Here is a 13,496-nt window from a genome sequence, read left to right on the forward strand (position 1 = left end):
AGCCATTTCTCTTCATTTAAAGATAAAAGTGGTATAAAAAATAACATTGCGCCGGGCGCGGTGGCTCAAGCCTGTAATCCCAGCACTTTGGGAGGCCGAGGCGGGTGGATCACGAAGTCAGGAGATCAAGACCATCCTGGCTAACATGGTGAAACCCCGTCTCTACTAAAAATACAAAAAACTAGCCAGGCGAGGTGGTGGGAGCCTGTAGTCCCAGCTACTCGGAGGCTGAGGCGGGAGAATGGCGTGAACCCGGGAGGCGGAGCTTGCAGTGAGCCGAGATTGCGCCACTGCACTCCAGCCTGGGTGACAGAGCGAGACGCCGTCTCAAAAAATAAAAATAAAAAATAACATTGCAAATTGCAGTCACTGTGATGTCCATTTTTGTATTATATGTTCATACCTTTGAAGCACTGTTTAGTCTATTGCAAGAAAAGATTGAAGAGGATGAAGTAGAAGACGGTGTGGTCTGGTGACCGCTCACTGGATTAGGAGCTAGGAATCCTAGTCTTGGCTAACTTGACCAAGTCAGTTGACCTCTGTGGGCCTCAGGTTCCTAACTCATAACAATGAAAATATTGACTAGGTAATCTTCAAGGTGTCTTCCAGCTTTAAAACCCAGTTAGTTTTTATGTATATGATATCAGAGTCTGACTCTCAGCAGTAATTTTTTTTTCTTTTTTTTGAGATGGAGTCTGGCTCTGTCACCCAGGCTGGGGTGCAGTGGCGTGATCTCAGCTGACTGCAACCTCTGCCTCCCAGGTTCAAGCAATTCTCTTGCCTCAGCCTCCCAAGTACCTGGAACTGCAGGCACACACCACCATGCCCCGCTAATATTTTGTATTTTTAGTAGAAACGGGGTTTCACCATATTGGCCAGGCTGGTCTTGAATTCCTGACCTCAGGTGATCTGCCTGCCTCGGCCTCTCAAAGTGCTGGGATTACAGGTTGTGAGCCACTGCACCTGGTGCTCAGCAGTAATGTTAATGTATACCACAAGAAAAGGTGAAGAGGAGCTTTTGCTTCCTATAAGGAGAAGGAAAAAACTTTCATTTTTCAAAGCTGGCTGCCATTGAACAAGTTGGCGATAAAGAAGACTGAGTTTCCTTTGGAAGTTACTTGTCCTTTTGTGTAGGAAAAAATGCCCGAGAGATACTTGGCTATTGGACTTTGAAGGAGATAAATGGAAGGCAAAGTTCAGATGGTAGAGATTCATAAAAAGAATAGTAAGAATTTCTCTGCCTAATAAAATAACAGGGATTTTTTTTTTTCTTTTTTTGAGACATCCCCTGGCACCAAGGAGTTTGACCTCAAGTTAATTGTGCAGGAATGCAGGTAGGGTGTGTTGCACAGAAAGTAGGCTGTTCAGAGCAGGGCATGCCACAGACAGCCTTGGGTCAGCTGTGTTGTTTTGTTTCCTTGTACTGCTTTTCAAGAATTTGAATCAACAATTAAATACTGCTGGATGTGGTGGCTCATGCCTATAATCCCAGCACTTTGGGAGGCTGAGGGTGATGATCACTTGAGTCCAGGGGTTCAAGACCAATCTGGACAACATTTTGGGACCCTGTCACTACATAAAAAAAAAATTAAATATTGAAAGACTTTAAAATATGCATAGTTGGTGCCTCTGAAAATTGGAAGATATTAGCAATAATCAGGTGGGTAGCCGCTGGCTCCATTAGAGGACTGGTTCACCACAGTCCTCACTATGCAGAGTGGTCTCAGGCCTGCAACTAGCCCCACCTGACCCCCAGGTGGCTGCAGTACTGGCCTGAGCCCTGGGGGCATATGAATTCTCTACCCTGACTACAGAGGGTGCTCTGGGAACAGAAGAGAAGTTTGGGTCTGTGGAAGCCCTAGTCAAGACAAAAGTCTGTGCGATGTGAAATGGTCAGTGAATTTCTAGAAGGTCTAGAAAGTTCATGTTTGTTTCTTGGGTCAGGTGCAGGTAGCCCACACCTGTAATCCCAGCACTTTGGGAGGCCAAGGAGGGAGTATTGCTTGAGCTCAAGAGTTTGAGACCAGCCTGAGCAACATGGCGAAACCTTGTTTCTGAAAAAAAAAAAAAAAAAAACATTAAAAAACCCCACAAATTTGTTTCCCACCAATCTTACCGTTTGTTGTACTTCCCATCTTTTGTACTCAAACCCTTAGTATAAGTCTATCTTTCTCTCCTTCTGTGTGAAACACGCACACACACATATACACACTCACGCACACACAAAGTGTTGCTGCTAGAGGAGCCCATTGACCTCACTCCTCACTTTAATGATTCCTTCTTGCTTTGACTCCTTGACTTCTTATTATACATTTTTTGATCTTTTAGATTTAATTGTGCTTTTTGTTCTATAAAATAACTCCTCAATTAAACCAATCACATATAAATATTTATGAAGTACTAAATTTGTAAAGAGCAAAGCTCATGATATATATTTTAAATATATTTTTAAATGTTTATTGAGAATCAGATACTATGTTTATCACATAATATAACTTTGATTCTGTCAAAAGCTTTGAGTAGGATATATCTTTCAAAATCAACCAAATATTACCTTTTGAGTCAAAACAAATCCATGTTTGAGTTCTGCCTGCCTCCTCCAAATTGCTCAACATTTCATCATACATACACTGTTTTTGAGCAGGAAGCTGAACTAAATATTAAACCACCAGCTTGTAGCAAAGTTTGTATGCCTTTCTTCGACTAGAAATCTGACAAACTACAAATGATTTTCATTTTACCTCTTATCTTCTAATAAGAATTGATGATATATCTGAAAGCATTTGTAAAAAGCTGATCAACTTATATAGAATTGTAAAGTGACACAAATTTAAGGCACTGTAAGGATAAAAGCTTTTATTAAGAATTATGGATATTTTCTTGGCATATAAACTCTTATCTTCTTTAGGGATATTTGGTCTCTTGGCTGTGTCTTATATGAGCTCTGCACACTCAAACATCCTGTAAGTATGCTCGTTGTCAGACTAATCTTGAATTACTGGAATTATAGAAAAGAAGTTAACTTATAGGAGAAAAAGGTTAATGCTTGGTTTTATTAGATTGTTAAAAATTATATGGATGAGTTACTTAAAATAATGATAGATGACATGGAAAGATGTCCAAACAATATTATAAAGTAAAAAGTCCAAGTTGGAGACTAGTATGTGTAGCATATTTCCATTAAAAATAAATTGTGTGGGCTTGGCATGGTGGCTCATGCCTGTAATCCCAGCACTTTGGGAATCTGAGGCGGGTAGATCACTTGAGGTCAGGAGTTGGAGACCAGCCTGGCCAACATGATGGTAACACCCTGTCTCTACTAAAAATACAAAAATTAGCCTGGCATGGTGGCATGTGCCTATAGCCCCAGCTAGTGGGGAGGCTGAGGCACGAGAATTGCTTGAACCCCGGAGGTGGAGGCTGCAATCAGCTGAGATGGCGCCACTGCACTCCAGCCTGGGTGACAGCGAGACTCCATCTCAAAAAAATAAAAAATAAATAAATAGTGCCAGGCGCAGTGGCTCACACCTGTAATCCCAGCACTTTGGGAGGCCAAGGCAGGTGGATCCCAAGGTCAGGAGATCGAGACTATCCTGGCTAACACAGTGAAACCCCATCTCTACTAAAAATATAAAAAAAAAAGTTGGGTGTGGTGGCGGGCACCTGTAGTCCCAGCTACTCTGGAGGCTGAGGCAGGAAAATGGTGTGAACCCAGGATGTGGAGCTTGCAGTGAGCTGAGATCGCGCCACTGCACTCCAGCCTGGGTGACAGAGCGAGACTCCGTCTAAAAAAAAATAAAAAATAAAAATAAATAAATAAATAAATAGTGTGTGAATAGATATGTTCAGCAAAAGAAAAATGTACATGGGCAAAGTTCATAGGAAACCAGGCACAAGTGTTTAAGAGTCTTTTCCCAGAGGTCACATGGGATGTGCCAAATCCTCCAGCATTGTTACCCACGTCACCTGTGAAATGCAATCTATAAGAAAGCTCATTGGATATACCCAGTGCCCAGGATTTTTACTGGGAACTGGTCACATAGGTACCCTCTACCTGGCATATGCCAAACTTCCAGACTCCTGGAAAGAAAGCAGGTGTTCAGCATAAACATATTGTTCCCATAAATAGCTGAGGCAAAGAGAGCCACTCTTAACATTCAGGGAATGGTGGGAATTCTTCTGAGATCTTAGTTCCTAGACACCAGCCACAGGTCAACATTGTAAGCAGGCCTTTCTGAGGATAACCTGCTACATCAACTCTTCTCCACAGCTGTCATTATTGTTATTATTAATTATTGTCAAGGATTGCACAGCCAATTTCTGACCAAAATGTGTACTTCTTTTTTTTTTTTTTTTTTTTTTTTTTTTGAGATGGAGTCCCACTCTGTCGCCCAGACTGGAGTGCAGTGGCATGATCTCAGCTCACTGCAACCTCTGACTCCTGGGTTCAAGCAATTCTCTTGCCTCAGCCTCCCGAGGAGCTGGGATTACAGGTGCCCAGCACCATGCCTGGCTAATTTTTTTGTATTTTTAGTAGAGTCAGGGTTTCACCATGTTGGCCAGGTTGGTCTTGAACTCCTGACCTTGGGTGATCTCCCCATCTCGGCCCCTCAGAGTGCTGAGATTACAGGTGTGAGCCACTATGCCCGGCCAATGTGTACCTTTATTGCTACACCATGGTGTTGAATATTATTATGTATAAATAACTATTGGTTTCATACAATAGAAGATTTTCTGGTCTGTGAAGCATTTTAGAGGAAATTAAACAATGTTTATGTGAATTTTAAAAAGCAAGAGATAAAATTTCATATCAATATGACCTCAACTTTGTAAAATAAACATCATTTTAAAAAAAGATCAGAAGGAGCTATACACTCTGAGTGGGGTAAAATTATACGTATTTTCCCCTGTCTTTAAAACTTCCTATACCTTCCAGTTTTTTATTATGAGTAAACATTATTTTGATAATAAGACAAAATTAAAACAAAAAAACTTGTTTTAAATAACATGGCATCTCGTTGAGTAACTGCAGTATCTGCTCATGAAAGATTAGTTGTTGAAAACAATTTAGGGTGGACCATAGTGCTTCTTTTTTATTTTTTGATTGAGTCCGGGTCTCACTCTGTCACCCAGGCTGGAGTGCAGTGACGTGATCACGGCTCACTGCAGCTTTGACCTCCTGGGCTTAGACAATCCTCTTGCCTCAGCCTCCCAAGTAGCTGGGACCACAGGCTTATGCCACCAAGCCCAGCAAATTTTTAAAAACCATGATTTGGAGAGATGAGGTCTAATACTATGTTTCCCAGGCTGGTCTTGAACTCCTGGGCTCAAGTGATCCTCCTGCCTTGGCCTCCCAAATTGCTGGGATTACAGGTGACCCTACTGTTTCTAACTACAATTTAAAAACATTGTTTTGCTTCTTGGTATGTTTGTTACTTTAACACTTTTATTATTTGTTACTTTAGTAACTTTTCTCTGATTTAGTATGATTGCTCCTTGTCCTTTCAGTTTGAGGGTAACAACTTACAGCAGCTGGTTCTGAAGATTTGTCAAGCACATTTTGCCCCAATATCTCCAAGGTTTTCGTGTGAGCTACATTCCTTGGTGTCTCAGCTCTTTCAAGTATCTCCTCGAGACCGACCATCCATAAATTCCATTTTGAAAAGGCCCTTTTTAGAGAATCTTATTCCCAAATATTTGACTCCTGAGGTGAGTTTTGAGGTGACTGTTTGGATTTTGACAGAGATTTTGGTTTGTAGGTCCTTGACACGTGTGTTCGGTTTTAGGTCATTCAGGAAGAATTTAATCACATGCTTATATGCAGAGCAGGAGCGCCAGCTTCTCGACAGGCTGGGAAGGTGGTCCAGAGTAAGTGTGACTTTGCCATGCAATCAAAAGCATTTATTACACATGTCTCACACAGAGAGTAATGCAAGGAAATTTCACCAAACATTTTGAAAGTGGACATTTAAGAAACACAAGCAGTATAAGCAGGAGAACAATCATCTTGTCAAATGGCAACTAGTGAGTATGCCTGAAAGTTGTATATTTAGCTCTTGCATGACCTACAGGGTTTCTTCTCATTAGTCAGGAAACCTTCATGAAGCAGAGGACATGCTAATAGAGATGCTTGAAGAGGTTGAGCCCAAACTTAACTTTTGTGTAGTAAAAGGATAGAGTGGGAGAAGGTTGCAGATAGACATGGATGATGAGATGAAACTTATTTTTCTGAAATAGGATAGACTGGCAGTTAAGAATTCTGTTGCAAAGGACCATTGGAGCTGAAGTTAGGATCTTGGGGCCTAACTGGTAACAGTGAGAACTGTTACTTTGTGGTTCCCAAAGAAGGCAGGAGATACTTTATGGTAGTAATAATCGGAGAAAACTATTTTAGTCCTGGTGTCGGGAATCAGCTAAGCTGTGTGTTAGCGGGAGGGGTGCATTAAGAAAGAGAAAATTACTAATTCATTTGGTGCTGTGAAAGTCAAAGCCCCAGGATTTAGCCATAACTGAATGCCTGGACTTACAATATTAGGAGAAGCAGAAAACCTCTCAAAGAAATTCATGATAGGGAAATGTTATCCATTGAGAGAGAGATTTTAAAATCGAGGAAAGTTAAGGAGAAAATGAATGAACCTCTTTGCCATTTAATTTGACTGACGTTGTATATCAGTCTAGACTGAGAATGTTTAGAAAATAGACAAGTACAAAGTATGGGACAGTGTATTGTCCATATTTCTAATATAGGTAAGACAAGAGAACAAGAACAATTTTTTTTATTGAGATGGGGTCTCATGGTGTTGCCCAGGCTGGTCTCAAACTCCTGAGCTCAAACAATCCTCCCAGCTTGGCCTCCCAAATTGCTGGGATTACAGGTGTGAGCCACCTTACCCAGCCCAAGAACAAATTTTGATGGAGATAAAGGCAAGCATTAGAAGATCTACTCATACCTCAATCTCAGCACTTTGGGAGGCCAAGGTGGGCAGATCACTGGAGGCCAGGAGTTTGATGCCAGTCTGGCCAACGTGGCCAAACCACATCTCTATTAGAAATACAAAAATTAGCTGGACCTAGTGGCCCATGCCTGTAATCCCAGCTACTTGGGTGGCTGAGGCACGAGAATTGCATGAACTCGGGAGGTGAAGGTTGCAGTGAGCTGAGACCCTGCCACTGTAATGTAGCCTGGGTGACAAAGCGAGACTGTCCCAACAAAAAAAAAAAAAAAAAAGAGAGAGAGAGAAGATCTACTCATAAATTCCAAACAATGTGGCATGAATGGAATGGCCCGATAACCCAAGCTTTAATGACCAAATTTAATAACTTTTATTATTACCCCATACATATTGTTTCTGTAAAGGTTAATATTAATTTCTATTTTTCTGAAAAAAAGTGATGTTATATATACTAGAAATATGCAAAGGGACTCTGAAAAAAGGTTTTTTTCATTTAAAGAAAATGCATATTAATTTTTGATCAGTACTTCTCTCACTGTGTGTAACATATCTCTGGCTAGAAAGAAACTTACTGTGTTATGAAATGTAGCTTATGTTTATACTCTTACAAGTATCAGTATTAAAGATGTACAATTTTTCAAAAATTGAAGCTGTTTTATTTTGGTTAATTAAGAGTATAAAATACAAAAAGTGAAATTCCAGGGAAAGTGCCCACCAAGATCAAGGATATCTGTGCCAATTAAAAGGAATGCTATATTGCATAGAAATGAATGGAGACCATCAGCTGGAGCCCAGAAGGCCAGATCCGTAAGTCATTCTAAACCCTCCTTTGTGTTTTTTTAACTATGGTGTATTCTTTTCTTTCTTTTTTTTTTTTTTTGAGATGAAGTCTCGCTCTGTCACCAGGCTGGAGTGCAGTGGCGCTATCTCAACTCACTGCAAACTCCGCCTCCCGGGTTCAAGTGATTCTTCTGCCCCAGCCTCCTGAGTAGCTAGGACTACAGACGTGTGCCACCATGTCCAGCTAATGTTTGTGTTTTAGTAGAGATGGGGTTTCACCATTTTGGCCAGGATGGTCTCGATCTCTTGACCTTGTGATCTGCCTGCCTGGGCCTCCCAAAGTGCTGGGATTACAGGTGTGAGCCACCGCACCCGGCCCCAGCTAATTTTTGTACTTTTAGTAGAGACAGGGTTTCACCATGTTGGTCAGACTGGTTTCGAACTCCTGACCTTGTGATCCACCTGCCTCAGCCTCCCAAAGTGCTGGTATTACAGGCATAAGCCACTGCAACCGGCTGTTATATTCTTTTTCTTTAATTTTTTAATTAAAAAAAATTTTTGTGAGTACATTTTAAGTGTATATATTTATGGGGTACATGAAATGTTTTGATACAGGCATGCAATGTGAAATAAGCACATCATGGAGAATGGGGTGTCTGTCCCCTCAAGTATTTATCCTTTGAGTTACACACAACCCAGTTATACTCTTTAAGTTATTTAAAAATATACAATTAAGTTACTATCGACTATAGGCAGTCTATTGTGCTATCAAATAGTAGGTCTTATTCATTCTATTTTTTTTAACCCATTAAGCTATGGTATTTCTGACAGACCTATCTGCACGTGTTCATGAGGTACAAGCTCATTGTTTGGAGTCCACATATTTTATACTTACAATAAGGTATTCTGTACTGAGCATTATAATGGTATTTTGTTGGACAACTTCTAGTTTTTATATTTTATAAAATGATGCTGTATGCCCTTACAAGTATACTTTAGGTTTAATTTTCTTTTTATAACTGAAATTATTCTTATTTCTAATAAGTAAGATTTTTCTGTATAGGAAAAGTGAGTAACATAGCAACAGAAAACAGTCTGCATTTAATATTCTTAATTCTAACATGTAGGATTGAGAAGTTTGTATGATATAATAATTGATATTTCCCTAGCGATTCTTTGTGTTTAGTTATTTGAATTCACTTCAGCACAGTGTTGAATCTTTTAGGTCATACTAGTGAAATGCTTCTGGTATGTAAATGATAAAATGGCTATTGTCTTTTAATTAAAGAATTGTATTTTTAAAGAAGGCTCATGGTAAAATTAGAGAACCATTTGGAAGTATATTTACTAAGTGTTTACTTGATATATAGACATTTTAGAAAATGTATTGGTATGTAAACATTTTTTTAAAAACCAATTGTTTAAGTTATTGCCCTTCATTTGATAAAGGGCTTAACTTATTTATCTATCTATTTATTTATTTATTTATTTGAAAGAGGGTCCTGCTCTGTCACCCAGGCTAGAGTGCAGTGGCATGTCTCAGCTCACTGCAACCTTGATGTATTAGTCTGTTTTCATATTGCTATAAATAACTACTTGAGACTGGGTAGTTTATAAAGAAAAGAAGTTTAATTGGCTTACAGTTCTGCAGGCTGTACAGGACGCATTGCTGAGGAGGCCTCAGGAAACTTATAATCATGGCAGAAGAGGAAGCAGGCTTATCTTAAATGGCCAGAGCAGGAGGAAGAGAGCGAACGGGGAGGTGCTACACACTTGTAAACAATCAGATCTCATGAGAACATACTCACTATCACAAGAACAGTAAGAGGGAAATCTGCCCGCATGATCTAATCACCTTCCACCAGACCCCTCCTCCAACATCAGGGATTACAATTCAACATGAAATTTGGGCAGGGACACAAATCCAAACCATGTCATTCCACCTCTGGCCCATCTCAATTCCCATGTCCTCACATTGCAAAATACAATTTTCCCTTCTCAACAGTCCCCCAAGGCTTAACTCATTTCAGCATTTAACTCAAAAGTCCACAGTTCAAAGTCTCATCTGAGACAAGTCAAGTCCTTTCTACCTGTGAGTCTGTAAAATAAAAAACGAGTTAGTTACTTCCAAAATACAATGAGGGTACAGGCATTGGTAAATACACCCATTTCAAAAGGGAGAAATCAGCCAAAACAAAGGGTTTATAGACCCCATGCAAATTGAAAACCTAGCAGGGTCGTCATTAAATCTTAAAGCTCCAAATTCCTTTGACCCCATATCTCACATCCAGGGCATACTGGTGCAAGGAGTGGGCTCCCAAGGCCTTGGGCAGCTCTGCTCCGGAGGCTTTGCAGGCTACAGCCCCTGCGACTGCTCTCACAGGCTGCTGTTTAGTGCCTGCGGCTTTTCCAGGTGCGTGGCGCAAGCTGTCATTCAGTCTACCGTTTTGGAGTCAGGAGAATGGTGGTCCACTTCTCACAGCTCTACTAGGCAGTGCCCAGTGGGGACTCTGCGTGGAGGCTCCAATGCCACATTTCCCCTCTGCACTGCCCTAGTGGAGGGTCTCCCTGAAACAGGCTTCTGCCTGGACATCTAGGCTTTTCCGTATGTCTTCTGAGATCTTGGTGGAGGCTCCCACGCCTCAACTCTTGCACTCTGTGCACCTGCAGACTTAACACCACGTGGAAGCCACCAAGACTTATGGCTTGCACCCTCTGAAGCAATGGCCTGAGCTGTACCTTAGGCCCTTTTAACCATGGCTGGAGCTGGAGCAGCCACAATGCAAGACACCATGTCCTGAGGCTGCACAGAGCAGTGGGGCCCTGGGCTTGGTCCTCAAAGCCGTTCTTCCCTCCTAGGCCTCTGGGCCTGTGATGAGAGGCGCTGCCTCAAAGGTCTCTGAAATGCCTTCAAGGCATTTCCCCCATTATCTTGGCTAACAACATTTGACTTCTCTTTATTTTTGAAAATTTCTGTAGCTGGTTTGAACTGCTCCCCAGAAAATGGGTTTTTCTTTCCAGGCCGCAAACTTTCCTAACTTTTATACTCTGCTTCTCTTTTAAGTATAAGCTCCAGTTTTACATCATTTATTTGCTCACAAATATGACCATAGGGTGCTAGAGAAGCCAGGCCACATCTTGAATACTTTGCTGCTTAGAAATTTCTTCTGCCAGATGCCCTAAATCATCATTCTCAAGTTCAAAGTTCCACAGATCGCTAGGGTAGTGGCACAATGCATCCAACCTCTTTGCTAATGCATAACAAAAGTGAGCTTTGCTCCGTTTCCCAATAAGTTCCTCATCTCCATCTGAGACCTCCTTAGCCTGGACTTCATTGACCATATCACTATCAGAATTTGGTCACTATGATTTTAACAAGTCTCTAGGACATTCCAAACTTTCCATCATCTTCCTGTCTTCTTCTGAGCCCTCCACACTCTTCCAACCTCTGCCCATTACCCAGTTCCAAAGTCACTTCCACATTTTCAGGTATCTTTATATAATTCCCCATTCCTGGTACCAATGTATTGTGTCACTCCGTTCTCATACTGCTATAAAGAACACCTGAGACTGGGTAATTTATAAAGAAAAGATGTTTGATTGGCTCACAGTTCTGCAGCCTGTACAGGAAGCATGGCTGGGAGGCCTCAGGAAATTTATAATCATGGCAGAAGGGGAAGCAGGCTCATCTTAGCAGGAGGGAGTGAAGGGGTAGCTGCTACAAACTTTTGAACAACCAGATCTCGTGAAAACTCACTCACTATCACAAAAACAGCAAGGGGGAAATCTGCCCCCATGATCCATTTACCAGGGTTCCTCTCCCAACATTGGGGATTACAATTCAACATGAGATTGGGCAGAGACACAAATCCAAACCACATCACTCGACCTCCCAGGCTGAAGTGATCCTCCCACCTCAGCCTCCTGAATAGCTAGTACTACCGATATGCACCATGATGCCCAGCTAGTGTTTATTTTTTGTAGAGTCAGGGTCTCACTGTGTTGCCCAGACTGTTCTTGAACTCCTGGGCTCAAGTGATGTACCAGCCTCAGCCTCCCAAAGTGCTGGAATTATAGGTGTGAGCCACTGTGCCCAGCCTAAGGGCTTAATTTTATTAAAGAAATAAGAAAAGTATGTTGTGATTCAGAGGACTCTTTATCAGACCTGTAGAAGAGAAAACACATCTAAAAGATTTGAGGATGAATTAAATTATGAGAACTGTTGAACACGTTGACATTTTTTTCAGTTCCTTGAAAAGGTAAAATTGATTTCCACAGGAACTACCTCTGATATTCCTATTACTGTTGGGATATTAGAAAAAGAATTTTTTTTTTCTTTTTTTTTGAGATGGAGTCTTGCTCTGTCCCCCAGGCTGGAGTGCAGTGGCGCGATCTCGGCTCACTGCAAGCTCCGCCTCCTGGGTTCGCGCCATTCTCCTGCCTCAGCCTCCCGACTACAGGCGCCCTCCACCACTCCTGGCTAATTTTTTGTATTTTCGGTAGAGATGGGGTTTCACCATGTTAGCTAGGATGGTCTCGATCTCCTGATCTCGTGATCTACCCGCCTTGTCCTCCCAAAGTGCTGGGATTACAGGTGTGAGCCACTGCACCTGGCCGAAAAAATTTTAAAGAAACTGTTTATTGCCTTTCAATACTTTTCTCTTTCTAACCACTTTTCAACAAGTAATTAGTAGTAGTTTTTTCTAGGTTGTATACAGGTGAAATTGTAAAGCAAAGAAAACTACTTCTTACTTTAAAAGATTTTTAAAATAGGCTGGTGCAGTGGCTCATGACTGTATTCTAACATTTTGGTAGGCTGAGGCAGGAGGATCGTTTCAGCCCAGGAGTTTGAGACCAGCCTGGTCCACACATTGAGACCCCACCTCTACAAAAAGTAAAATTTAAAAAAATTAGCTGGACATGGTGGCATGTGCCCGTAGTCCCAGTTACTTGGGAGGATGAGGCAGGGGATCCCTGGAGCCCAGGAGTTTGAAGCTGCAATGAGCTATGATCACACCACAACCCTCCAGGCTGGGTGACAGAGTGAGATCCTGTCTCAGAATTTATAAAGAAAAGAAAATATTTAAAAAATTAACATATAGTTTGTATTTAGATTAATAAACTAAATTTTATACATTTACTTAAATATTTAAATAGAACTATATGAAAGTGCCATTTTTCTAGATTAATGATGGTCAATTCTGTGCAATTTTTTTTTTTTTTTTTTTTTTTTTGAGATGGAGTCTCACTCTGTCCCTCAGGCTGGAGTGCAGTGGTGCTATCTCTTCTCACTGCAAGCTCCGTCTCCCAGGTTCACGTCATTCTCCTGCCTCAGCCTCCCAAACAGCTGGGACTCCAGGCGCCCTCCATCACGCTCCGGCTAATTTTGTTTTTGTATTTTTAGTAGAGACGGGGTTTCACCATGTTGGCCAGGATGGTCTCAATCTCCTGACCTCGCGATTCGCCCGCCTCAGCCTCCCAAAGTTCTGGGATTACAGGCGTGAGCCACCGTGCCTGGCCAATTATATGTAATTTCATATGGTCCAATCTAACATATATATATGAACCATATAGCAGTAAAAAGAACAAAGGATATAACATATTACCTCTTTACATGAGGACATTTTGGTTTTAATTGTTTTCGTTATTCATATTCCCAACTATTAGTTCCTAGGTCTTTGCAGTAGTTTCATCTGTTTTTCTCTTTTTATTATTAACTGTAAACTGTCAACTAGACAGAGTTGCCACACTTCAGGTTAAATT

The 13,496-nt window shown here is 41.3% G+C and overlaps 1 protein-coding gene across 1 annotated transcript in view; it reads left to right on the plus strand.

Annotated features, from left to right (window-relative positions):
* The window catches only part of NEK5 (NIMA related kinase 5), a 97,605-nt gene that overhangs the window by 21,810 nt on the left and 62,299 nt on the right, over nucleotides 1-13,496 (plus strand). The window contains exons 8-11 of the mRNA XM_033177640.1: nucleotides 2,909-2,963; nucleotides 5,509-5,709; nucleotides 5,787-5,868; nucleotides 7,627-7,760. Coding sequence (XP_033033531.1) covers nucleotides 2,909-2,963; nucleotides 5,509-5,709; nucleotides 5,787-5,868; nucleotides 7,627-7,760 — 472 coding nt within the window. The remainder of the gene's footprint in view (nucleotides 1-2,908; nucleotides 2,964-5,508; nucleotides 5,710-5,786; nucleotides 5,869-7,626; nucleotides 7,761-13,496) is intronic.

Source organism: Trachypithecus francoisi, unplaced genomic scaffold, assembly GCF_009764315.1.
Source record: "Trachypithecus francoisi isolate TF-2019V2 unplaced genomic scaffold, Tfra_2.0 Lachesis_group18, whole genome shotgun sequence".
Classification (NCBI taxonomy): Eukaryota; Metazoa; Chordata; class Mammalia; order Primates; family Cercopithecidae; genus Trachypithecus; species Trachypithecus francoisi.